Source organism: Strix aluco, chromosome 3 (genome assembly GCF_031877795.1).
Source record: "Strix aluco isolate bStrAlu1 chromosome 3, bStrAlu1.hap1, whole genome shotgun sequence".
Taxonomy (NCBI): domain Eukaryota; kingdom Metazoa; phylum Chordata; class Aves; order Strigiformes; family Strigidae; genus Strix; species Strix aluco.
Genome location: NC_133933.1, coordinates 56,719,991 through 56,744,455, shown reverse-complemented (window position 1 = coordinate 56,744,455; position 24,465 = coordinate 56,719,991). Strand labels below are relative to the sequence as shown.

Below are 24,465 nucleotides of genomic sequence, written 5' to 3'. Positions count from 1 at the left end.
AGGAAGCATTTCTTTACAGAATGGGTTGTTAGGCGTTGGAATGGGCTGCCCAGGGAGGCGGTGGAGTCCCCATCCCTGGAGGTGTTTAAGAGTGGGGTCGACATAGAGCTTAGGGATATGGTGTAGTTGGGAACTGTCAGGTTAATGGTTGGACTGGATGATCTGCAAGGTCTTTCCCAACCTAGACGATTCTGTGAGCTGCCTCCTTTGTTCTGTCAGACGTAACTGGCACCACCACGCGCTTGCCCAGGCGGTAGTTAGTCAGCGGAACGGGAGCCGGGGTGGTCGGCGCTTCCGCGTGACGTCATCAACGGCGGACGGAAGTTCCTTGAGGCTGCCTCCGGGGGACGTGCCGGCCTCGTCAAGATGGCGGCGCCCAGGTGCCCCTGAGCGGGGGGAGTTGACAGCCGCCCGCGGTCACGGCGGGCACCGGCTCCCCATGGCGCTGAGCAGCCGCAGCTGGTTGGTGCTGGCGGCCGCCAGGCTCCAGGCACGTGGAGCGGGTAAGCTCAGCCCCTCTGCGGCTCGCCATGCCGGTCCTTCCCGGCAGGGGGGCTCCGCGTCCCCTGTGCTGCCGGCGGAGGGCCGCTCCCAGCGCGATGCGGCCGCTGGGGGTGTTGGCGGCGCTGGTCCGTCTTGCGCAGGCCCCGGTCTTTGCCGGCCTCCCGCCTGTAATGGCCGTTCGGGCTGCTGTGGGGCGGGGGCGCTGCTGGTGCGTCTCCGGCCGGGGTGGGCGGTCTGACAAGGAGAGGCCGTGCCCGTCACAGTGGGGAGAGGTTCCCGCTGCCGCTCGGACCAGAAAGTTGTGTAGCAGTGTGAGTTCGCAAGCCTAACTCCAAATTCGTGTTTGTTAGGTTAATTAGTGACGATTAGCCTGACAGTATCGAGGATTTTTACCTTGTTATTTGGTAGCACTGTCGTTGGTTCTTTGTGTACTTCACTTTCAGTATTTTGTAAAGCCTTAATCCTAGGGATCTTCTAATCACGCATGAATTTCTATTTTATGCGTGGGTTTTGAACCACTGTTAAAACTTAATATACTTTTTAGCCTACAGTTCACCTCTTAAATTGGAAAAACAGGTTGAGCTCAGATAATCCATCTATTTAGTATTTTAAAATAACAGCCGATTTTGCCCTGCTAACTATACAAGCTGCATCATTCTGTATTGTATTCGTTCTATTGTCTGCACTATATATTTTTTTAAGTCTGTGGGATTTTACTTCCTGCTTCCCCCCAAGGTCTTCGTTTGACATCAACTACGGCCAGTCTCAAAACTGAGACTGAAGTGGACACAAGTGAAAATGAGGTTGTTGCCCCGGACTTCACTAACAGGAATCCTCGGAATTTGGAGCAGTTGGCCCTGGCTAGGAAGGAGCGTGGCTGGAAAACAACGTGGCCAAAGCGTGAATTCTGGCATAGGTGAGTCAGAATTCATTTCTGCTGATGGCTGACTCCAAAAGAAAAAAAACAAAACAGCCAAATGAAACTAAAGCCCAGAAACCCACCAGGTGGAAATTCTACAAAATGCACTTTTTGGGTTGCTGAATCAGTTGCCCCTTTAGTTGTTTTTAATCAATAGGTATCTTCTGTGTTCAGAGAACAGTAGGCTAGCATCAGGTGAAAGCAATGCGTTGAAAATCTTTCCATCTATTGTTAAGGTAGCAGTAATATTGCTTAAGCAACTGCTGTTTAACTTAGGATTTTTCTAGTCCTGTGCTGACTATGCATCATTGTTTTATTTGAGGCACCATAATGGTCTGTTTGAATTTTTTGGTGTTTTGTTTTTTTGTTCTTAAATGCTGATTGCTTTGTCCTCTGGAAAATATGTTCATTTTAAACTGGGGATTCAAAGTCATCATTTTGTATTTGAAGGAAGAACCACATCCAGTTTGTTCATACCTGGAAATGTGATATTGTCTCAGTGCAGTAAGAAATAGTTGCTCCTAATGCTCAGTGGTTATGTGTTACGGCTTATGAAGTAGTGCTTGACCACTTGCTGATCCTGACAAGGTGTTATCTGCTGTGTAAACGTAAGATTTTAAGAGATTGCTCAGTCCACTAAAGTTACATTTCTGCTGGAGCAGTTCCCCTGATCTAGCCCATAAGCACCCGTACCACGCTGTGCAGGTGCCCGGTGCTTGGCTTGGAGTGAGTGCTGGCATGAGGCAGCGTAGGACTCTGCACCTGCGTAACTGTGAAAAGTTGCTCTTGGAATTTCACTCTGCTAAACTGGTAATATGAGTCCTATTTTGAGTCCTAATAAGCAAAACCCTAGATAATAAAAGTGATACTAAGAATTCATTATTATATTAATAGTTCTAGTACCTTCACTTTTATTTCGTGAAGTGTGTCACGCGTTTAAGCATTTGGATGTGTTCTCTCTTTACGTCTGGAAAAGGCATTGTAATCCCATGTTGTTTCTTCCCTTTGCTCAGATTACGGCTTGAGCGGACACAGCATTATGTAGAAGCCTTTGTTGAACGCTCTAACGGGGATGTTGTGGTATCTGCCTCTACCCGAGAGTGGGCCATAAAGAGACACCTCTACAGTCCCAAGGGGGTAACAGCATGCAAAAACCTCGGCCGGGTAATGGCACAGCGCTGCTTGGAAGCAGGAATCAACTTTGTGAACTTTAAAGCTATTATCCCCTGGGAATATCGTTGTGACTCGGCAAGTACCCATCTCCTTACACTTGTTTGGCTCTTCTTTCCTTTTTAAGCATTAATTTTATGCCGCTTCACCATTAATTTTCTTATGTGGCTTGACAGTCCCTTCTTGCAACACTCAAAAGGGTAGCTTTGACAAGCTGCAGTTCCTGACACTGTGCTTCAGTGAGGCTGTTAACCTCTGCCCCTCCATGTAACATGTCCCCACTGATATTTCGGTGCTGATGCTTTTTCTTTGTATTTATTTGTGTCTTTGTCTTTTAAACAAGATTCAGGAATTCAAAAAAGCTGTGGAGGAGGGTGGTGTCGTTCTCTGTGAGCCACGAAGAATCTATCAGTAAAACGGAAACAGGAAAACTTTCCAAGGAACGACGATTACTGCTTTAGGTGTGTGTACCAGCACTGTGAAGGTCCAGAGCTGGAAAAAGTTGGAACATGGCATTGTATAAATAAAATATTTTAAAATGGACAGAAGTGTGTCATATTCTTGATTCTAAAATTATCAACGCCTTTACGGCTAGAATAAACCACTATCATTGTTCAGCCTTACAGGTTAACAGAATTTAATTCAGAACTCAATAATTTTAAAGTATATTTTCTTTTTAATATTTGATTTTGTGTTTGTTCTAACCTGAACTCTGGAAATGGTTAAATATTTGATCCCTGTACAATCTAATGTGAATGTTTAGAACTGTAATCAAGTTATGTGCTAAACTTGGTAAAAAGATTAAATTCCCTTATCTCACCTTTGCAGCTTTCTTGCAACCTGCAGATTCTAACTACTTAAACCTCGCAGGCCTTGGGAGCGAAGCTGCACAGACGCCTGCTGTAGGGAGTAAAATGCCCCTTTCCCCCCCTTCTGTGTCTGCCTGCTGCTGGGCCACAGAGCGACGCCCTCAGTTCAGCTGCGCTCAGCTCGGCCACCTGGCAGGTGGATGGGACTGGCAGAGCTCCCCAACGTGTCCGGGCCCCGAACTCCACCGGTGCCTCGGAACTCGCTGTCGAGGAAGCTGGGCTGGGAGAGGCCGGCCCGCTCCCTTGTCGCTCCCTAACCCGGGGCTGTACCTGCTGCCTAGTTCTTGCAAACCCTGTGAGAGGTGAAAGGAAGGCCATGGTCGTGTGCCAGGGTTCAGCAGCATGCTGTGTGAGACCGGCCCAGTTCTGCCCAAATCCTTAGCGTTCAACTGACATAATTCTTTTAAAACAATCCCACTCTTTTGCTGAATTTTTAACCTAGCGTTGGGTGCTGTTTCATTATGTTTAATACCTCGCAGATCGTGATAGCCTTTGTGTGATCTTTATTTCCAGAAGACAGACGTACAGCAGGAGCTGCCTCAGCTTTCCGCGTGAGCGAAGGCTTCGCGTTTCGAGTCCAAACGTGGCCCCGGGCCGGTACCGCCGCGGCCCCGCAGGCCGCCCCACCGGGCCGCTCGCGCGCGCCGGGAGGGGTTTTTAAGGCCGGGTCGGAGCCGGCGCGGCGCAGGCGCGCAGGGCCGGGGGTAGCGCGGCGGCCGCCATGGAGGTGGGGGCGGCGGGTTTCGAGCGGTGCCTGCCGCGCCTGCGGGGCTGCATCGGCCGCGCCGCCTTCCTGGGTGAGGCGCGGGCCGGGGCCGGAGGGGGGGGCGGCAACCCTTGGAGGTTCTTGCCCGGCGAGGCCGTAGCGCCGCGAGCATCCAGGTGTATTTTAGCAGAAAATGGCGCTGGTGTGCAGTAGAACGGCGAGCGCTGAGACAGGGGGTTTTAAAACAGGCAGCAGAGGTTGGGAAGCGAGCCGCCTCTGCGGTGCTGGCCGCGGGTCGGTGGGCTGGGGATGTTAGTTACCGGGGCACACACGCTCCAAAGGGTGAGGCCAGCCCCTCCCGGAGGGATGTTTTCCGTTCCTCGCCCTCCCACAGGGACAAGGGAGTAGGAGACTCCGCTTCTGCGGCAGTCGGTTGCCTTTTGAGCTGACTGCCGGTGGGTTTGACACAGAGGTTAGGGTGACGAGAGGCAATCCGTGCTAAGTATTTCAGATTTTTTTTGGTGTTCTTTCCACCTCAACAGCCCTTGATATGGAGTTTACTGGTTTACATTCAACTTTCCCGCAAAATAACGAGCCCAGGTAAAGCTGTTGGACTTGAAATGTGAGGGAGACTTGCTCTTGCTCTGTGAGAACAACCTGTGCATTGCAAACCCTGTTGTTTCCACTCCCCTTCCCCCTATTCTGGTTTTGTCCATAGCCTCTTTGATTCCCCTGCAGAGCGGTACCTGAAGGCCAGGCAGAGTGTTCAGCGCTTCACTGTTACTCAGCTTGGTAAGTGCTGTTCTGGTACAGAAAATAATCTCCTGAGGCCTTAGTGGTAACAGATCTTTTGCCAGCTGGCAGGCCCTGCAGGTAGCTCTGGTCTTAATTCACTTGTTGCAGAGACATTTGTTTGCTAAGGTAGGTTCCCCCCCCGCCCCCGATGTTTAATACTATCAACTTCTAAATATTTTAAATAATGTAAAGTCAGGTGGGCTGTATGCTTTTTTCTGATCTAAAGTTTTTCATGTTTAAAGATTGTAGGTACAAATACAGGGCTTTTGAAACAGGGTGCAAGCAGGCACAGGTGACAGCAGCTCCTATTCAGGGCTGTGTCATTTGATATACTGTATGAATAAGGGGACTGTCAGAGGAAAATGAAGGCTAGTATTTCTGATATTCCTAAAACAATAACACAAGAAGGGGTCTGTAGTGGTCGTGGAGGGCTATTGACAGTTGAGAACCAGTTAGTGGTTGAGAAACTAGCTCCAAAATGGTTTAAAATGCTGTTCAAAGCCTTAGACTATATAAGATCTTAATGTGCTTTTTGGGGATTAATAGAAAAAAAAGAACCTAAGTAGTAAAAACCACATTTCAGTGCTCAGTGGTGCCTAGCTCCTTCCACATGCTTTTGCAGCGTAGTTGGACCCACATATCTGTGTATGCATAGTTGGAGATGTTTGTCACCAGCTCACCTCTTCTCCCTCATTGCTCAACCTATTTGCTATTTAATCAGACTTGACCCCTTTTCCCACTTAGCACTAAAAGGTTGTCCCTGTTCAGCTCTCAGGGAGCTGGGGAGTGACCTGGCAGTTACTGTTAAGATTTGCACTGTGGCATTAGTGAACAGAAAACATGTACTCCCATCAGGAGATCCCCACATCTCTTACTTAATTTCCACAGTATCTGTAGGCATCCAGCTAAACGTTGCCATTTCAACAGAGGTTTCTCTCTCTTGCAGGGCTGGCAATATTCTCAAATGAAAATTCAAACAAGTAAGTAAAAAAACAGTTTTATGTTATAATGAAGACAGTGAAGTTGAGATTTTATGCAGAATTCTTTTGGGAGGAGTTATTTCTTGTGATTATCTTCTAGAAAGATTTTTCTCTTCGTTGTAGGTATGTCGTGCATTCATACAACTTTTTTCTCTTCCCCTCAACACTGGGAGTTACGGATGTCGAATTCACCCTCTCTGCATCTAGCATTCAGTTCCTCTCTCATTATGGCTTTGACTATAATAAGGTATGTAATCTCTGTGCCAGAAATCTAGAACAGAGGAAGTCCGTGAAATTACAGGAGAAATTAGGATTAATATCCCTAAATGCTATGTTTCTGGGGTAAATAGCATCTTGCTAAAGTATGAATGGATCGTGTGGCTCATTACCAACAGGGAGAGTGAGTGCTGTTTTTTCTGAACTGCCGTAGAGGCGGTAACTACATCTTTGTCAGCCTAAGACAGATTTCCCCACCTCAAGAAAGAAAAAATAATCTCTGGTGAGCTGAGAAGTTGCTAAACAGATCGCAGTGGGAGTCTTTACTAGCCATGAAGGTGGGGAAGTCTCAGTTTACCTGCATCTTGCATATTGCCACGTTTCCCATAAAATTCAGACTATGTCATCGCATAAGAGCACCGTTTAGCAATTCGGACAGGAAGCATCATGGTGTCTTGACACTTGAAGTATCTCATTGAAGGAAAGGTAAAAGCAGAGGAAAAAAAATAATTACAGTTGACAGAAATCCTTTTCTTCCTCTATGTATAAACATGTCCTCCTGTATATAAGAATGCATCTTAGATTACCTACAGTTTGTGGGTTTGATGAGGATATTCTGAGAATGAGGAACACCAGCATCTGCCAAGTATATGCAGGTTTTAGATCTGGAAAAGATCATGAAAGTCCAGGGGAGAGTAATCAACCTGGCATTTTCTTTTCCCCTGAAGTTCCTCAAAGATGGAATCCCATACATGAATGAGGTACAGGAGAAGATCCTTAGCCAGCATCTCTTAGCAGGTAGCTGGAAAGTCAGCAGGTGAGTGCTATTCAGAGAGATGGCTCCTCAGTACTGACTGTGTTGACAGTTCATCTTCACTCAGATCCCATTTTGTAGACATACTAAAGCCTGCTGGTCTGAATGCCTTGCTGTTCCATGCTGTTACAGCATGCTGTGGTCTGAAGGAAAACTGAGATCACAGGATACGATCTGGAGAATTGTGTGAATGTTGGGAAATGACGCTTTTGCATTCCCGTAACAAGGCACAAAGCTCCATCTGTAAAGAGCTTTTTCTTACACTCTGCCTCTTTCCCCTGATCCTGCTTTAGTGCCCTGGACAGGGACGTGCTGAAGAAAGCTGTTGATGAAGTGACCAGTTGGATAGCTGCAGCAGAGGAAGAGGAGACTATGATTCTGCAGGATCTGAGTGGTGTGAAACAGGGTGCCTCCCTTAGGCACCTGTGGGCTCTGAGTGGCTTCATCACTTCTGAACCTTTGGGGCTGCTACTGTCCTTTGATGCCTGTTCTGTTAAGCTCTGTTGAGAGGGAAAGTACCTGGGCCCATCCTGCCTTTACAACTCTGTACGCCTCAGTTCCTGGCAGGTGTTCACCTCTGGGCTCTGCTTTTCCTGCTCCATTGGGGTGGTGGATCTTTCTGTAGTGGAAGTGAATATCTAGGTGCCTGGAGCATGCTTTGTGGTAACTGACTTCCATTTTGTGCCACTTCAGAGCGGCAACTGGAGAATGTATAGTTGCTCTGGATCAGGACAGCTTTTGACTTGTTTTAAATCCTGGGTGATCTGGTTTTTGTTTTCTTCCCTTTGGAGAAGGGAAAGGTGGGTCTCCTTTCAGAGTTTGTTCCCTCTCATGCTGAGCAACAAGGAGTCCCATGGAGACACATATATATTCCAGTGGGGATAAACAGGCCACTTAACTACCTGCATTAGCTTTTGGGAGCACTATAAGAGAGCTGAGGAATTTCTGTGTTGTTTTGGAGGAGTTGAAGTACAGGGAATTGTAGCATAGTATGTACATTTACTCACAGAAATCAAGTCTTAATCCTTTAGGTTAGGGAATAAAATACAGAAAAGGTTAGGAAGGACAGAAAGTATTTAAGGCTTTGTCTGTTGATGCTTTTTTTCTGAGTGTGGGGAGTGTGCTGTGTTTTGTATCTGCTGCATCAGGTGTAGCAGATATGATACTGATAGTTTAATAGAGTCTGGCAATGGTGAGCACCTGTGACAAGAAAGATACTTATTTAAGTAAGCAATAAGACTGATTAAGGTGTCTTTTTGCATGCTATTCAGAAGACGACTGGGTTAGTTCTTTATCAGCTGTGGGGGAAAATGTGTTGGTACCTCTGGGTGTGTTTGCCTTCTGGGTGTGTTTCTTGAAACCTTCCAAAAGCCACAGTCAGTCTTTTTCAGAGTAGCAGCCTTCCTCCCCCTTCAGTTAGCCTTTTCCTTTCCTATGTGTCCTCACAAAAACTTATTTGGATGAAGTTACCACTGTGACCTGTTGTTGTTTTGTTTTGTTTTTTTCTCCTGTCATCATGTATGGTAATATACCAAGATCATACATTCAGAAGTATTTTCTGTACTCTGGGGGAAAAACATCTGGTCAGTCCTTCTGTCTAGAAAAATGTGTTTTCCTAAACAGGCTTGTCTGAACCTCTGAAGTTTTTACTGCCTTTTTTTTTTTTTAACTTTTTTTCTTTGTCTTAGGCTATCAGATGTTTAAAGTTCAGCTGGTTCTGAGACAGGCTCTCCAAAATGTTTGGACACAGCCCCTTGGAGACAAGAAGGTGAGATGGAGTTGTGGGCCTTCTGAAAAGAGGGTTTATATCTAGACAGAGGAGACTGGCCTTCTTGCAGGGACTCTGAAATGTTACTTGTACTTTTAATGGCAGAGTCCAGGAGGAGGAGAAAACAATGACAAAGGAATATTCTGGGAAGTGTTGATTGTGGGATCCCAAGAAAAGGGATCCATAAAACTGAGTAACTTTGGTCTCTGTCCTGTAGCCACAAAATACATTGAGCTGGAAGTGCTTGTCTTTCAGGCACTTCTGGTGGGACCCTCTCTGTCTCCAGATTTTTAGATCTCTCCTTCAATACCTCCACAAGAATGTACAGTTTTTAGCCCTTTTTTTTTTTTTTTTGTGGTTTTCCTTTTCTGACTTTTGCCATGTAGTTACTTTGAAGATTCCTACTCTGTCTGTTAGATGGCTTGCTGTTTTGCTATTTGCTATTGCTCTCTTACATTTGGTGCAATATTTTCTGAATTAACCTATGGCTGTGGACTTCTCAGAACAGAAGTATATACCAGTCAGTTGCTTAGAAATAGATTACAGAAGGGGTTTTTTTGCATTAGTACTATTTTGGTCTGATAACCATTGTCAACAGTGACAGATTTACCCAGCCTTCTCACCTGAAGCATAGCCTTTGTGGACTTGGTTTGTGTGATTGCTGTTTGTTTCTGGTTTTCAATGCCTTGAACGTACCATATTGGTGTCAAGTTAAACTGAATTATGTTCATTTGTGCTCCAAAAAAACTCTGGTAGGAACCATCCTCTTAACAAGAGAAACATCAGTAAGACACCCTTAGAACAGGTCTCTTTTGTTGCTGGAGCACTGATTTCCATATGCAAGAGAAGTGAGACAGCCCTAAGGTCCCAGGGGATGCACTATGTCTCCATCCTTCATAGCCTGGAAGCTGAACTTGTTCTCAGCATTACTGAACCCCAGTAAGCAATGGGAGGCTGAGCTACCTAATGACTGTTCTTTTCAGGTAATGGTGAAAAAAGTGAGTCCACACCATCGTCAGCTTCTGGAGAACTCTCCTTATGACTACTGCCAGAAGGAGCTCATTCTCCTGTCTGCCCGGGGCTTCACTAACCTCTTCCAGACACTTGTTAAAGCCAAGAAGGTAAAAGGTCTCATCCCTACTCTCATTTTTCATCTCTTTTTGATTTGGTACGCTGGATATAGAGGGATGATAAAAGATAAAGTAGCAATTTGTATTAAATGACTTAACTCATTCACTGTGATCATCCTGTTTAGTTGTCCACCAGATGTATATCAGATGAATTCTTAGATTGCAGCCATGGTTTGAAAAAATGAGTGTTAAACATTACGTCTTCTTACTGACCACATCTCACTCCCAAAACATGCTCAGAATGATGAAGCCGAACACTAGATTTCCCTGTGTTACTTTTCTATTACTCCTGCAAACCAAGTGCAGCCAGGGAAGAGGGAGACTGAACCCATTCTGCAGTGTGTTTCTTACGTCACTTGAGAAAATGCAGGAGTTGACAATGATGAAAATCCTTGTGTTAGGCAGCATGAGTCACCATCTAAGAAAGCTGAGCAGATTCTTGCCTTTTAAAAGGGCAAGTTATGCTTTTCAGCATGTGACAGACCAGTTTATTGGACCATATGGACCATTGGTCTGATTATGTGTGGAAATTCTTACATTCTGTATGCAGATTATTGAATTTCAGCTTCAGAAGACCATGAGTGATGTGCAGGCAAAGGCTGTCCCTCCCCTTGTAACTGAGCCTATAAACCTGATGGCTGCAAGATTTTACCAGTATTCAGCTGAACTGAGAATCCACCTAGCTTCTTAGGTCCACTCAAACTAGAATGCTGCTGAAAAAATACCCTGCTCAGAGAGTCCACAAGTCTGATTTCATGAAAGCAGTAGTCCTTCTGTGAGCCTTGCAGCCTGAATGACTTTTGGGTAAGCGTGTGTGGATTGCTCTCCACCGGAGGAGAGGTTTACAGCTGTTGAGCATGCCTAAAATTGGTTATCTCTGAGCTTTCTTCAAAAAATATGCTCCAATGGGCTGTTATGTTTATATTCTTCCCATAGCCCCTGGTGGGACACAACATGCTTATGGACCTTATGCATCTTCATGACAAGTTCTACAGGCCCCTTCCAGGTAATGCTGTACAGAGCTGCTGTCCTCAGGCTGCTGCCTTTGCAGTGGGGATGGGACAGTAAGCGCAGTGGTCATTTGCCACCCCAGCCACCCACAGTGCTTAGCAAGCAGCAGTGCTAGTTGCCTCTTCTGAGATCTAACTGCTGGAGTGGTGCATTGTTCCTCTGACTTCACCTCTCTTTATTACTCATTTGAAATACCATGGGCTTTTCCTCAGTTTTACGATGTCTTTCTCCACTTGTGTTTCGCTTTCAGAAAGCTATGATGAGTTTAAAAGGAACATTCACAACCTGTTTCCTGTCCTCATCGACACCAAGACTGTAACAAAATCCATCTGGAAGGTGAGATGCAAAGGTCTTTTTTTTTTTTTTTTTTTTTTTTTTTGAGTTAAAGCTTATCTTTCACCTAGAAGAGAGGGTATCTTTCCTCAGTGCCCTGTGGTCACAGAACTGTGATCAGTTCTCAGTGTTGCCCTGAGACATTCTGATTTTAGATCTCATTTAATGAATCAGCAGTACCAGTAAATGAGCTCACTTACTGTGAAGTCTGTCTTGGTTGGTTTCCTAACACGTTCTTCTCTTGCAGAAGTATCCGTTTCCTCGAGTATCTAATCTCTTGGAGGTGTATGCGGCTTTGTGCGGGTAAGTGGTGGGCTATAAAGCTTTCAGCAATCCCTTTGTTTTCTTGGGGCAGATATTTCAAAGTCAGTCATTTTGTATCTTTCCCTCCTCCCAAGTGTTTTTCAGCTGGTTTCTTGTCTTTCTAAATTTAAGAGCAAAAGATATGCTCATCTTTCTTATAAAGTAATTGTAGAGTAAATCATTTGTTCTAAGTCACTTCTCATATGGTACCACCATTACTTCACTGGTGACAAGTTTGGCTTGCAGACAGCCTTACATACAACTTTAGAGTTGAATGTTGCTTATGTCATATTATGAAATGACTTTCATTTCTCAGTGAAAATGCACCCTAATTTCAAATTCCCAAGAAAGAGCTGCACTGAGCCCAAAGCAGAAACTAAATACTGTGTTCAAATGGAGCACATGCACAGATGTCATATTTTATGAGCTTAGCCATGATGTGATAGAAGAGTTCTCTTTTTTTTTTATACTTCTTTTGTGGCTAATTTTTTTTTTGTCAATTTTGCTAAGAAAAAATTTCACCTGTTTCTTCTCGCCCCCTACTACCAAGGAGGAGATGCAAAATTAATGCTTATAAAAACAGTACTGGGATTCTGAAGTACTTTTGGTTGGTTGGTTTTAGCAATTTCAGACTGCAGAATCTCCAAGTTTTTATGCTTGCTTGTTCTTTCTTTTATTTCAGTCACTCCGTGGGTATCTGTTTTATTAATCTATCCTCCAGAGTTCCCCATTCAAAGAGCACCATCTAGTCAATCCTTCTCCTTGGAGTTTTCCATTGATTTTTAGATCTGTTTGCATTTTTTTGTATGCAGTTAGAGCAAACTTCGTGCTTAGAAGGTTTGATTTGGGGAAGAGACTGAGGAAGTCTTTAGGAGTTAGTTTTCTGGAAGAAAACTGGTAGATATTATTCAGCTAAGGATCTTAGGCTTTTCATAGAATACTACCAAAGTTCCTTTTAAAGCCTTTAGTAGTTTTTTCTGAAATGAAGCCACAGGTCACTAGAGAACAGTAACTTGTCTCTACTGTAATGAGGAAAGACAAAATTCTTACACATCCACTTGTCTTCAGCAGCAACCTAAATCCCAAAGATCCACCATACCCGGTGATAGTTCTTGCAAGTGACTGCTCAAGATACGGTATGTTCTTAAGCAAATCTTCCAAGTCAGGTAGCTAAAAAGGGTTTTGTTTTACTCTGTGGATGTCCACATGCAAAGCATGAGTGAGTGCCAGTGGGTCTGCTGAATTTGCACCGAGCTGCCAGTACACATTTTTCTCCAGACCCAAATCCTGCACTCCTAAAACATCATGTGTTTGCATGTCCCTGGTAGCTGCCAAGGGTAATGCAGGGTAGGTTTGCATCGTGCGGCTAGCACGAATGATGTTTACACTAAGTTGGGCTGAACTGAGCCTGACTTGGGGCTGTGAAGAGTCGGTAGCCCTTGGAAGGGGCAAGGGGAGGTGGGAAACAGTGGTGCTAGAATGGAAAATAGTGGGAGCTAATGGGAGGGACGTCCCAAAAAGTAGCAGGAGCTTGGTGCTTCATATGCAGGGCTAGTGCTGCTGCATGTGCAGGAGGTTGTGTTCAGTACATGGTGTGATACTGGCTGCGAGGCAGACATTTCCTAGCTTCTCTTGGCAGCGTGGTGTCCTGCAGCGCAGGGCCTCCTGTGTTCTCAAATTGTTCCCATACCATCAATAACATATACAGCACAATTTGGTTACATCTTCATGAAAGTTAATTTTTTTATGTGCATCTCAGTAAGCTTTTTCAGCCATTCGTGTAGCTGCTGCCTTTTTGTTGGTGTCACTTTCAAATGCATGGTAGAAGCATAGACTTTCTATGGGGTGTAAAGGTTCCGGGGTGAGGAAGGAAACAGAGCTGAGGGTGGGGGGGAAAAACTCCAAAGCAGAACAGTGAATCTTACAAATGTTAGGATTCTGCAGTGGAGCAGTTTCCACAGTGTGCTAAAAGTGTTTACTCCTTTTTGATTTTTTTGGACACTTACAGCTGAGAAGAAATCTCCTCATGAGGCAGGCTATGATGCGTTTCTCTGTGGTTCAGGTAAAATACTTCTTAAACACTTCAGAGTTTGTGTTGGGACTTGACAATTCCTTTCCTGCTCTGTAGCTCTATTTGACCCTAAGAAATACTTGTTTGTATGCAGTCTGTTGCTCTTAGTAACTTAGCTGCACTTCAGTGAGTTTTTGCTTTCCATTTGTTAAGCTTCTTTAGCTTTGTTCTAATGCCACTTCATTATTCCTCCTAGTTCTTCTGAAGTCAGCTCACTTACTACTGTGCAGATCCACAGAGTGAGTAATGTTTAAACGTTTACTGAAAATTGCATTACGTGGATGGGTCCTACAGAAAACAGTTGTTAGTTTGCCCTGGCTGGCTTTTTGTTTTGCAGGCTGGCCTTCCTTTCAGATAAGAGAAAGTGTTATTGGAAATGTCACTGTTCTAATTAGATTTTTATTTTATAAATCTGAAAGTAGTAGCTTTATGTCAAAGCTGACATTTAAAAAATTAAGTCAGGGGTCACGCAATGGCTCAGAGGTTGGGAAATGGCATTGTGACTCCTTTTATCCTGAACAAGCTCTCCCAAGTTCAGTTCACTTGGGTAAGGGTCAAATAATTTTCCATTAGTTTCCATTTTTGAAATCTGTGTGATTCAGTGCCTTCAGTTAAGTTCCTAAGAGGCAACTGTTCAAAACCCTTCCCTTTGCTTGCAGATTTTTGACTTCTGTAGAAGATACCAAGATCTGAAATACCTATTTTGTCACCAGCTAGAGCTTCTTCAGGAGCATTGTGCTCCAGAGACACTGTGCAGCAGTGCAGCACTGGAGAAACAAAATGTTGTTCTATTTTGTTTTCTGATGTAGTGATGCAATGGAAGCTGATCCTTCTTTCTCTCAGTATCTCACCGTGTTAGCTGAGCATCTGAACAAAGTGAATTTCATCCGAGGTGGTGTTTCAAGCATTGTGCGTATGAGTTGCAGGTCTGTGACTGGTTTGTGGGGTGCGTAGGTCAGTAGCCTAGTTGATGGCTTCATTAGAGGAGAAAAATCCACCAGTGCCGAGGCCCACCTTGGCAGAAGTTGCCATCATACAAATGACACGACTGACCTTTCGAAATGGAAAATTAATTGAATTTCAGCTTTGTGAAATGTTTTAGTATTGTTATGTTGTAAGATGGCATTAGTCAGTTTACATTGCCCTAATTCTCTCTGCTCTGTAAGAGAGCTTGCTGTTTCTCTGGTAATCATGACAGTTTGCTTCTATGACTGAACCTTGGGACAAAAGAAAAATAATTTTACACCAACAGCTGTGTTGTACAACCTGTCTCCTTTGTGTATCACATTTTGCTTATTTTCTGATTATATTAGTAGTGCTTCTATAGTTTTTCTGAACTCAGATATATCTCAGTACTCTTCATTTTCCAGAATTTTTCTGGGGAAGATGCTCCCTGCCAACATCCCCCTCGCTTGGTTGTCCATGTCCAAGGCTGGCCTGGGCTGAATGAAAGGCAGATTTACCAAGAGTTTAAAGCTCTTTGTCGCTTTGATGTCAGACGGCTTTCAAAGAATCAGTTCATTCTGCTTGCCAGTAAATTTAAGCAGTAAGTGACCAGAAAGCCTTAATTCCCTGTCCCTTGATCCTCTTCAATCCAAGTCTTCATCCCACCCTCCCTCTGCTGTGACAAGTCTTAAGATTCCTGTCCTGAGCTGTGGGATGCTGTAAGCAGCCTGCAAGTCGTGGCTCGTGACAACCGCTTTCATTACAGCGTCAGGCTTGTTCTGCGAGATTATAAGCATCACCCTCATCTCCGGATTTCCGTCTATCGCCACTGGAGGCACTCCCCACGCGTGAACTGTCTGCTGCAGTGAGTTGTGGGAATCACAGGAATAGGGAGGGGGTAAAGTGTGCCTTTCAGGGTGCTGGGCCCTGTCACAGCAGCAGTCTGCCACTCTTAGCAATGTTCTTCTGCCAGCCCTTCAGAAGAACGAGGGGTTCAGAAGCAGGTTTGCTTGCTGACTGCTGGGTGGCTACTTGTGAGCTTTCAGCCCTGGGCAACTGGGCTTTTGTCTTGATCCTGATTAACTGGGGGATGTTACCCCATGGATAGCACAAGATGATGTATGTGCTGTCGTAATAGACAGAGGGTTATTTTAATGAGCTGTAGCTAGCTCTAATAAACTTAGGGAGAGAGGCTGAGTCTCCCAGATGTGGGATGTGTTTTTTCTACAGCACAGTTGAAAACTCGGTAGTAGGAGAGAATTCCAGATTCAAAGTGCACCCCTCTCATGAGGTGGTGACAGCAATGCTCATGAAGGGTGGATTTCTGGCCTGACACAGTTTGTGAAAGACTCTCAGTGCATAATAAGAACAAAATTAAGCCCTAACTATAAGTAGCCTAATGGCATTTTTATTATTCTTGCCCTTTAGAGTCTCTGGTATTGTGGCACTGTGGTCTCTCTTGGCCTTTGTACTCGGAGGAGCTCGTTGCTGTTCATTCTAAAGGACTGCCTTACAGATGAGGCACGAGGAACACATCTTATTTTTTGTGGTGTCTATGATTTGTTTCATTTAATTTCATTCAGTAAACTATGAGAAAAAAAAAAAGCTATGAATAGTGGTTTTAATTGCTTTCTTGGAAATGTGTTTTTAAAGACGATGTGCTGGTTTCCATTTTGTGGTATTTTGTACTCTGTTCAAAACATAGTTCTCTCCTGAAGAGGGAGAGATGGTTCTTTTGATGCCTAATTTACTCTGATCCTCAGTTGGTTTTTCACAGCTATTCATAACCCCAGTTTGTTCCCAGTGTTTGTGCTGCTGCATAAAACACATTTCTGATGAAGTTTGGGAAGTTACAAAATGAAAGGGGCTTATTTAGCTGCAGTTGTAAAGCAGGGGAAATGTCACTGTTTACCAAATGAAAGTGGGTAGAGTTGATGGAGAAACAACTCTTGGGGCTCATGAAAGATTCTGAGGAACAGTAAATCGCAGTGCTGACAGTGTCAAGCAGTGGTATTTTCAGTGGTAGTGGAGCTGAGGACAGACATGGATAAGTAGAATTTATCAGCTTCCAATTTGTAGAATATACGCAGGTCAGGTGAGTTATGCACAGCATGTGAGCATTCCTTTATCCAAATACATCATGAGACATGCTTTATTCCATTTCTTTGGTATAGCTGGAGTATTTGTCAGTCCAGGGACTGTGGTCTTCAGAAGTTTTTCTTATTAATTTCCCTCTCTTCTTAAAAACAACCTGCTGATCCATGTTTCCAGATAACAGTCCCTAGATTCCATCAATCAGACCTAATTGAATGGGGCCCATGATTATCTAATACATAGAATCTGCTTTTAATTGACTGTAAAATGGAAGTTGCTGCAGGGGACCTTAAAGCAGCAGCACAGTGTTGCCATGTGCCTGAAGATCACGTGCTCTTTGCTGCTAACGGTTTGCTGCTTTGCTGCTCTTCAGGAGAAGAGGACAGTGTATCTTCAGCTGTGGTTCTCGAGTTCTGCACAGCTTGTGGTCAACAGCTCTTATTTCATAAGCCAGCTCCTAGCCAGACAAGTAACTGACTTTTTGATGACCTTTTTATTTTTTTTTGGTAACCCCTTCAGTGACGGGGTTCTCTGTCGCAGTGTTCCTTCAAATACCAGTGTAAATATATCCCTGTTTATTCTGTAATTTTTTTTGTCTTTTAGCATCATTAGACACCTGCCTGTGTCAAGGAGAGCATAGGCTCTGTGTGTTGTGTAGATTTGGGAAAAATTTTCACTGGGTGTTAAATGCAGTAGCATGCATTTTCCTATAAAAACACTCTTCTTGGTATGTGATCTGGGAAACAATACCCTTGTTCGCTGGGGTCCTGATTCAGCTAGCTACTTAAACATGGGAAGATGCAGCCTCACTTGCATCTAATCTTTACAGTCAGGATCATGAAGATACAGATGCTGTTACCTTTAAGAAGCACAGCAGTTTTTAAGGGACCATGCATTTTGAAGGAACAAAGACATTGTTCTGTCTTTAAATTTTGTTCCCTTCCTCCCATTTTCTTCTCTGAGTGGCACGCAAGCAAATAATGAATTAGTTCTCTGCAGTACTGTTCTCTCTCTTGGCTCACCTTCTAGAGAAACACACTTCCTGTGGCAGAAAGCAGAGATCCTTTCACCACCTTTTGAGAAATAGCCCATGGGTGTGACCACGCCTTCTCCCTTTCCAAGGGACAGACGTACCTCACGTAGCAACATAGTGTAGTGAATCAAGAGACTTGGCTTTCCTGCATTAGAGCTGGGAGAATTTATAAATAAGTGCTGTAGATCTACTAGATATTCCTACTATAAATCAGTTAGGCTTATGTGCAGAGTAAATGAAGAAATGAAAGCAGGTTGAGTATATTCTGATCTTCTAGGGGAGAAATTATAGAAACAAGTGGCCTGTCTGTAGTAACCTAGGGTCGCTTGCTGCTCAGAGCCTTTTAAAGAGGGTGATCAGATGTACTAGCAGCTAATTCCCATGAAATGGGTTAGCTGGGAGCTAGTCTAGCAAATCAGAGCAGCAACTTTTAGCTGTGAGATCAGATTTACAGGTTCTTCTGAGCAGCTGTAGGTCAAGACAAAATCTCCCTGAACATGCCAATCTGGCCATTCCCACCTCAGCTGTTGCTTTTGCTCCAGACTAGGGAATTGTTATTAACTGAAGCTGGAAGTATCAAAAGTAGTTCAGGTTATGCCTGTTCCTTTGTGTCTTCTGCAAGGAGTGGGGGCTGCTTTTGATTCTTGTGAAGCCAATTCAAGGTGGTGCAACCTGCCTCGTAACTCTGGCTCGGAAGAGGTGCATGTCAGAGTTGCTGAGTGGCTCTGAGGGCTGGCAGCTCAGAAAATCAAACCTCAGACAGTGATAAAACCACAGCAAAGTCCCTAACAGCAGTTATAGCGCACCTGCTTCTCAGCACTGTGAGAAACTTGTACTTTGGCTGTAAGGCTTGAAAGTATAATTCCAACCCTGAGTGAAACAAGATGTGAAGATGTGCATTAGAAGTGTAGCTGTGCAAATGGAGCATTGCAGATCAGAATATATCTATTTCCAAGTCCAGTTTAATTTTTGATACATTGACTTTTTTTTTTACATGTTCAAGATCTAAATATATGTTTTTTGAGATAATATTTTTACTCTGGTGGGAAACCTCTCCTGGCACGTCCTGCTGCTGAACACCCAGAGTTGGAAGTCTTGCAGTTGAGGAGCTCAGCATTGTCTCAGATTAAAAGAAATACCATCACACCAGACTGTTGTTGATAAGTCTTATTTTTATCATTGATTTGAAAAAAAACCCAACAACTAAAACCAGAAAAACAACAACACTGCTTAATTATGCAAAAATTTCTATGGATCCATACATTGAAAAGGCAACACTTTCTAAATATTCCTTAAAATGCTGTTCTTCCTGCTTGCAGCTTCAGTGGTGATATGCCAGATAAACACTGGCATCAGAGGAGAGCAGGATTTACCTCTCTTAAAAGTCAAGGTATTCTTTTCATGTAGAAGAAAATTTTATGTACTGCTATGTTTTCTAATAGTGTGAATCAATGATTCTTCTTAATATCATGCATTCATTCAAAATACATCGTAGATGAAAACCTTGCTGCATCTTGGGATGGTGAGATTGCAGATGTCTTGCTGGATGAATGAGCCCAGTGCTAAGTGCTGGCATCGCTCACACCCTTGATGTGAGGTAGCCTAACAAGCCGGAATGGCTTTGGCTGTATTGCAGTGCTGCACCTGAGTCAAGACGTTGTGTGCTGATGAAGTGACCAAAGACATTTCCGTACACCTTACAGGAGGGTTTTCCCATGTCTACAACTGCTCCGTTAACACATTTTTGTGGTGTTCTCCATATGCAGCAGCAGATCTGACTTGTTTTCTGGTTTTATCTCCGTTTTTCCCATGGCTTTTCCCAGCACTCCCTGTCCAGGGGTTGCTGTAGTCTCCACCACTGGAGAACCACCCTCCAGAAGACTAATTGAGGGGGCAGTGCATGAAATGCTGTGGCCGTATTTCTTCCCTTATGCTTAAGGAGAGAGGGTGATTATACCCAGACTGACACAAGCGACCCTCAGAAGGGAAATGTGTCAGCCCAGTTCCCTCTGTAAGGCGAGTGTGTTAAGGAGATACAGACCAGTGATGCTGGGGGGAGCACAAATCTCTTGGTTTGCCAGAGGAGCCCAAAAGCAATGGATTAGAGCTGCACTGAAGGTGTGGTGTGTCTCATGGTGGGGATGGCTGACAACTGAGATGCCTGGCTAGCCCACACATCCCCAGGAGTCCTGGTGGAGAGCTACCCATACAATTATATGTAAACACTGTCTATTTTATTATGAACACTGCGGCTGAGCAGCAGGGAGGAAGGCAAGCTGCCTCCAAGCCCTACCTGTGCCCCCAGAGACATGTGGAACTCATGGGGCAGAAGATGGCCAAGGGTGGCTGCAGGGCACAGGATGGGGCAGGCAGAAAGGGGAGGGTCAGCAGGGATGGAGACTGGAAGGAGAACACATGCAGGCAGAGGTGGTGGAAAGGAATATTTTCTCTTGGAGCTCCCTGAGGAGCTCTGAGTTTGTTGCAAGGCAGGAGGCTGTGAAAAGTGGAGAAGAATCATACTCTCAGGGTGTGTGGGGGACGAGGGAAAGTTTATGCCCAGTGGCTCACCCAGCTCATCTATGCTTTTTCTTGCTGCAGAAACTATCTTGTTCAAGTTTGTGGTTTTAACTGTTTTTTAACAAAACCAGTACTTCAAATATTGTGGGACCACCTTTGGGCTTACCTTCAAGGAAAGAGCACGGGGCAGTCCCAGCTGTGAGGGGTACTGGGCTGGGGTTGCTCGCTTTTAAGCACAGGCACTGCATGCAGAAGTGCTCCTGCCTGATGTTCAGACCCTTGTCCTGAAGCTTGGGCAGGGGAACGAGACCTGGACACTTGGTGTGGGGAGATTCAAATGCACCTTTCCCATCAGCATCCTAACAAACAGGTGAGTAGTCAAATCCTCTTGCAACTTCTCCCCAGCCAGGTGAGCATACAGAGATGTATAGATGCTTCACCAAAGGCAAGATGGAGATGGGGCTCTTGCACCCCGTTCTTCCCACGTAGGACAGCCAGGGGCCCCCTTCAGACACAGGAGTGATTGACATTGGTTCTCATGTTTCTGGAGCAAGTGTGCTAACCCATAGACCTATACAAGACCTTCTGCAGCCAATCTTTAAAAGAAAATGGCAACAGCAAATCTGTTGGCAAAGAAACTAATGCCAGTGCTTTAAGTTAGGCTTGCTTTTAAAATACCTGTGAGATGGAAATCTGCAAGAGGTAACGGTTATGATGCAGGAGGAACACACGGTGTCCTGGCAGAAACATATCCAGTTAAAAATGAAGAAAAAAACCCAACCCAGGTGCTATTTAAAACATGCAAATGGGTTATTCAGCGCCACCCAGGCACACACAAATTAAGGAAATCCTAAAGCAGTTCTAAGTCTGGACTTGGTCCAACCCGCTGACACCCCTGGAATTCACCTGTGTTTCTAAGCAGTGGAAGAGTAACTGGCAATCCTCATTCTGTGTTTTGAAGTAAGACAAAGTATTTTATTTGTCTCATAAAACTTGACACTAGTGATCAGAGTGAGCTGTGCATTGTTCTGAGCTTGCTCTAAAAGATGCTGCTAGAAATTTCTGCTTTGCCTCCAGCTTTTGGTTACCAAAGGTCACAATGTCTATAATTTCTCATTGTTTAACAAGCTGCTTGCTTACAAGTGCAGCCAGCGTAACCAAGACAGGCAGTCGTTCACTAACCCACTGGAACTTATCTGTCCTGTACATGAAACTCGTACAATGGACTTTGCCATTCCTACATAAATATGAGGATTTGCAAACCCACAGGCTCCCACAGCTGCCTGCAGTCCTCAAAACTTGCCCCCTCCCCTGGGATGTGGGACTTAAGCAGCTTGATGTAATTGTTCCATAGGGCTGCTGGGTCATGGGAACAGATGCCACAGGAGACATGCTGGGCTCCTGAGCCTCCCCTGCGGTCCTGCAGCCTCCAGCAGCTGGGCAGCCTCCAGGGGATGGGCTGGGGCTGGCTGCTCAGCAAGGGGTGCACAGGGGATGTCTGCAGTCAGAGATATCCCTGTGGAGGGGGGATTCTCTTGCTCCACAGCTTGCACTGATGAATATCCTGCACATACCATAACTCAGCACAAAAGAAGAGCATGGTGATGGGGGACAGAAATACAATTGGACCTCTTCCTAATCCCATAGGCACCTGTCACCATTTTTAGACTCTCAGATACTTGTACAGTCTGTCTGGCACCTCCGATTCCACACACGCTCCCTGCTGAGCTTAGCCTCCTTTACTTGTGTGCTTCCAGTGGTGTTACTGCTGGAGGAGGCATCTGGAGGAACAGAATGTGCCTGTCGGTTGCTGCTGGCCTGTGGTGGGGCCACAACGGGCAGGAGGCAGGGCTGCTGCTGCACAAAACACTGCTCCATTCCCAAGGAGGATGTGCTTGCCTGTCAAACTATTTTTATTAGAATTTGTGCTATAGCAGTGGTCATGAACTCCTGGTGCATGTGTCAGGATTAGCAGCCCCACTGCTGGCAAGGCAAGAGCACAAGAGGATCCTGGTCCCACACTTTCTTTCCAGTTGTTGGCCCCCACCAGGTCCCAGGGCCAGCAAGTGTAGGAGAGAGATGGGCTTTGCCTCTCCTCAGCCCCTGCTGAGGGGCTGGGAGAAACTGGATTTGGAGAGGACGAGCAGGAATAGATGACTGGGAGTTGGAGGTGATGTGAAAGTGTTTGCTATTGCTGATCTGCAAGGTGAAACTGGGTGCCAGCCCAAGGCTGGCAATTTTGGCACCTTCACCTGCACATCACTTCCTCCTTGTAGAAAGTTGTCACTTCTCAGGGTTTTGCACGCATCAGCATGAAGCCCACCCAGCCCACCAGAGATGGAGCAGCTGGAGCAGCCAACGTGAGGAGCTGGCAACTTGCAGCAAGGGTCAGTGTTTCTTTCCTGCTACTCTCTTCCTCCACTTCTGAAGTATAAAAATTAGTGCAGCTTTCTTTGTAAGTATGGATTTCTTCTGCCCCCAACACTTTTTCTAGCTCAGCGATGGAGCTCAGGGATGGTGTTCTGCTCTGTGTTTGCAAGTCTCATCTCCAGGCAGGTATCCCAGGCCAGCTGAATACAGCCATGGTTACCATGCTCTGCACTCTCCATGGGTGCCAGAGCCAGCCTGGACCTGTGCTGGTGTCCCAGTGCTGGGCAGCCTCCCCATCCTCAGCCCTCTGCGTTGGAGCTCATTTCCCTGCCTCCTTTATTCTGCTCAGTCGAGGGGCTGGGAGAAAATTTCCCTTGAATCACTTTGGCAGGGACCCTGTGCAAGTTTAATTTTCTAGACAGGGGAAAGGTGCCTGCCTGGTAAGGTGGTTTGAACATTTTTTGTTTCCTTCACTCCTTACTGCTGCAATCCCTGAGCAGCAGCTTCCCATCCTATAGCCACTTGTGTTCCATTTTTTGAGATGTGAAATGCTCTGTTGCATTAAAGTTTTGAGGATTTAGTGGGTTTTTTTCCCCAAGAAATCCCAAATTCACCTGCAAATGGAGTTTTCACCACAAAAATGGGGAAATTTTTGGAAAAAAAAATATGGAAACTTCACTTTAACCTTTCAAAAACTATTTTTCTTTGCCAATAGAAAAATGTTTTGTTTTTGTCACACCGTGGGTCTGACAACATCACCCACTGCTTATTTCACCTCCCTTTTAAATCCACTTGTGCCGAAGACTGTGAAGTCTTCCCTGGTAATCTCACATAGTGATTTGCTATCTTTATAGTCTTCACAAGTCTGAAAAACTTGTCCACCTGCAGAATGCATTCCCTCGAGAGGGTCTTGTAACTAAAATTCTGGGTTTCCAACTCATCCTGGCTCTGTTTCTGCTCTCACCTTGTCCTCCCTGTCCCATCCTTTAAGGCTCTCTGAAGTGGCTTCTCTGAGTCTTATCTTCCTCTGTCCCCTGACACAGAAGGAGACTGGGGGGTTTGCACTGCTGTTGGTGATGTTGAGTGAAGCAGAAATGTAAATGAGCCTGAAGGGCAGCAATGTAGGAAGTCTGCGTACCAGGCTTGCGAGTGTGACAGGCACGGCAAAAATGAGGAATGCCATGACAAGTGACAATGATGGCAAGGCCAAACCTCATTCGGGGGCCTTGCTGTGGAGGCCTCTCTTGGACAGTGATGAACAAGATGAAACTGGAGAGGACCATAAGAGAGGTAAAAATGAGGAAATTAATGACTGAAGATAATTACTGCATTGTTGCTGCCAGAGCCCTTGGCGAGCAGAGCTTGTGAGTCCTTCACTTGGTGGAATTCCCCCATCCCACTGAGCAGACAGGACAGGCTCTGAAGAAGAGCACATGCATGGGATGAGAGGGGCTCAGGCCAACTGCACCAGTGCCATGTGGGGACAGGACCCTCAGGCACTGCGCTGCTCTGGCAGCTGTCCAAAGGAGGGGACCAGCATTGTACCCAGCAGAGAAGATGATGCCCAGCACCAAGTTGAGATAGCTGAGAAGGTCCCCTGAAACTGCAGGTGACTGCAGGTCCATTAGTGTTGTTGTGGAGGTCACATCAGCGATGGCCAGATTTAGGAAATATACAGTAAATTTGCTGCTCTTCATCCTGGAGCACAGAGACCAGAGGATGATACCATTCCCACTGAATCCCAAAGCGGTGGTGGGAAGCACTCACCTGACAAAGACTGCCTTCAAAAATAACATGCTGTCTTCTCAGCCCTTGGATTCGATCTCATTAGGCTTTGCTGGGTCTGTAATGAGGGACAACATGGTGTTCTGATCTGTCATGGTGTCACTTGAACCAAGAGCTCTTTTCTCTGTCAGC

The 24,465-nt window shown here is 45.2% G+C and overlaps 2 protein-coding genes across 7 annotated transcripts; both read left to right on the top strand.

Annotated features, from left to right (window-relative positions):
• Positions 1–135: 135 nt before the first annotated feature.
• On the top strand, positions 136–3,141 carry MRPL18 (mitochondrial ribosomal protein L18). The gene is made up of 4 exons (XM_074818657.1): positions 136–503; positions 1,240–1,420; positions 2,437–2,671; positions 2,937–3,141. Exons 1-4 carry the CDS (start codon positions 158–160, stop codon positions 3,006–3,008), a joined length of 834 nt encoding a protein of 277 aa, XP_074674758.1. The 5' UTR covers positions 136–157; the 3' UTR covers positions 3,009–3,141.
• A 973-nt stretch (positions 3,142–4,114) lies between these two features.
• On the top strand, positions 4,115–16,133 carry PNLDC1 (PARN like ribonuclease domain containing exonuclease 1). 6 transcript variants are annotated; one of them, XR_012622514.1, is made up of 19 exons: positions 4,115–4,259; positions 4,711–4,768; positions 4,887–4,960; positions 5,910–5,943; positions 6,067–6,190; positions 6,888–6,976; positions 7,267–7,367; positions 8,662–8,741; positions 9,725–9,862; positions 10,808–10,877; positions 11,133–11,218; positions 11,463–11,518; positions 12,587–12,654; positions 13,527–13,580; positions 13,786–13,828; positions 14,399–14,515; positions 14,960–15,135; positions 15,301–15,399; positions 15,963–16,011. XR_012622514.1 is itself a non-coding variant. In XM_074818653.1 (19 exons), exons 1-19 carry the CDS (start codon positions 4,184–4,186, stop codon positions 16,033–16,035), a joined length of 1,596 nt encoding a protein of 531 aa, XP_074674754.1. In that variant the 5' UTR covers positions 4,115–4,183; the 3' UTR covers positions 16,036–16,133. The 6 variants fall into 6 exon arrangements, 5 of the variants coding, with proteins under 5 accessions (XP_074674754.1, XP_074674753.1, XP_074674755.1 ...); XM_074818653.1 differs by having other exon boundaries at positions 12,590–12,654; positions 14,399–14,498; positions 15,963–16,133; XM_074818652.1 differs by having other exon boundaries at positions 14,399–14,498; positions 15,963–16,133.
• Positions 16,134–24,465: the final 8,332 nt, after the last annotated feature.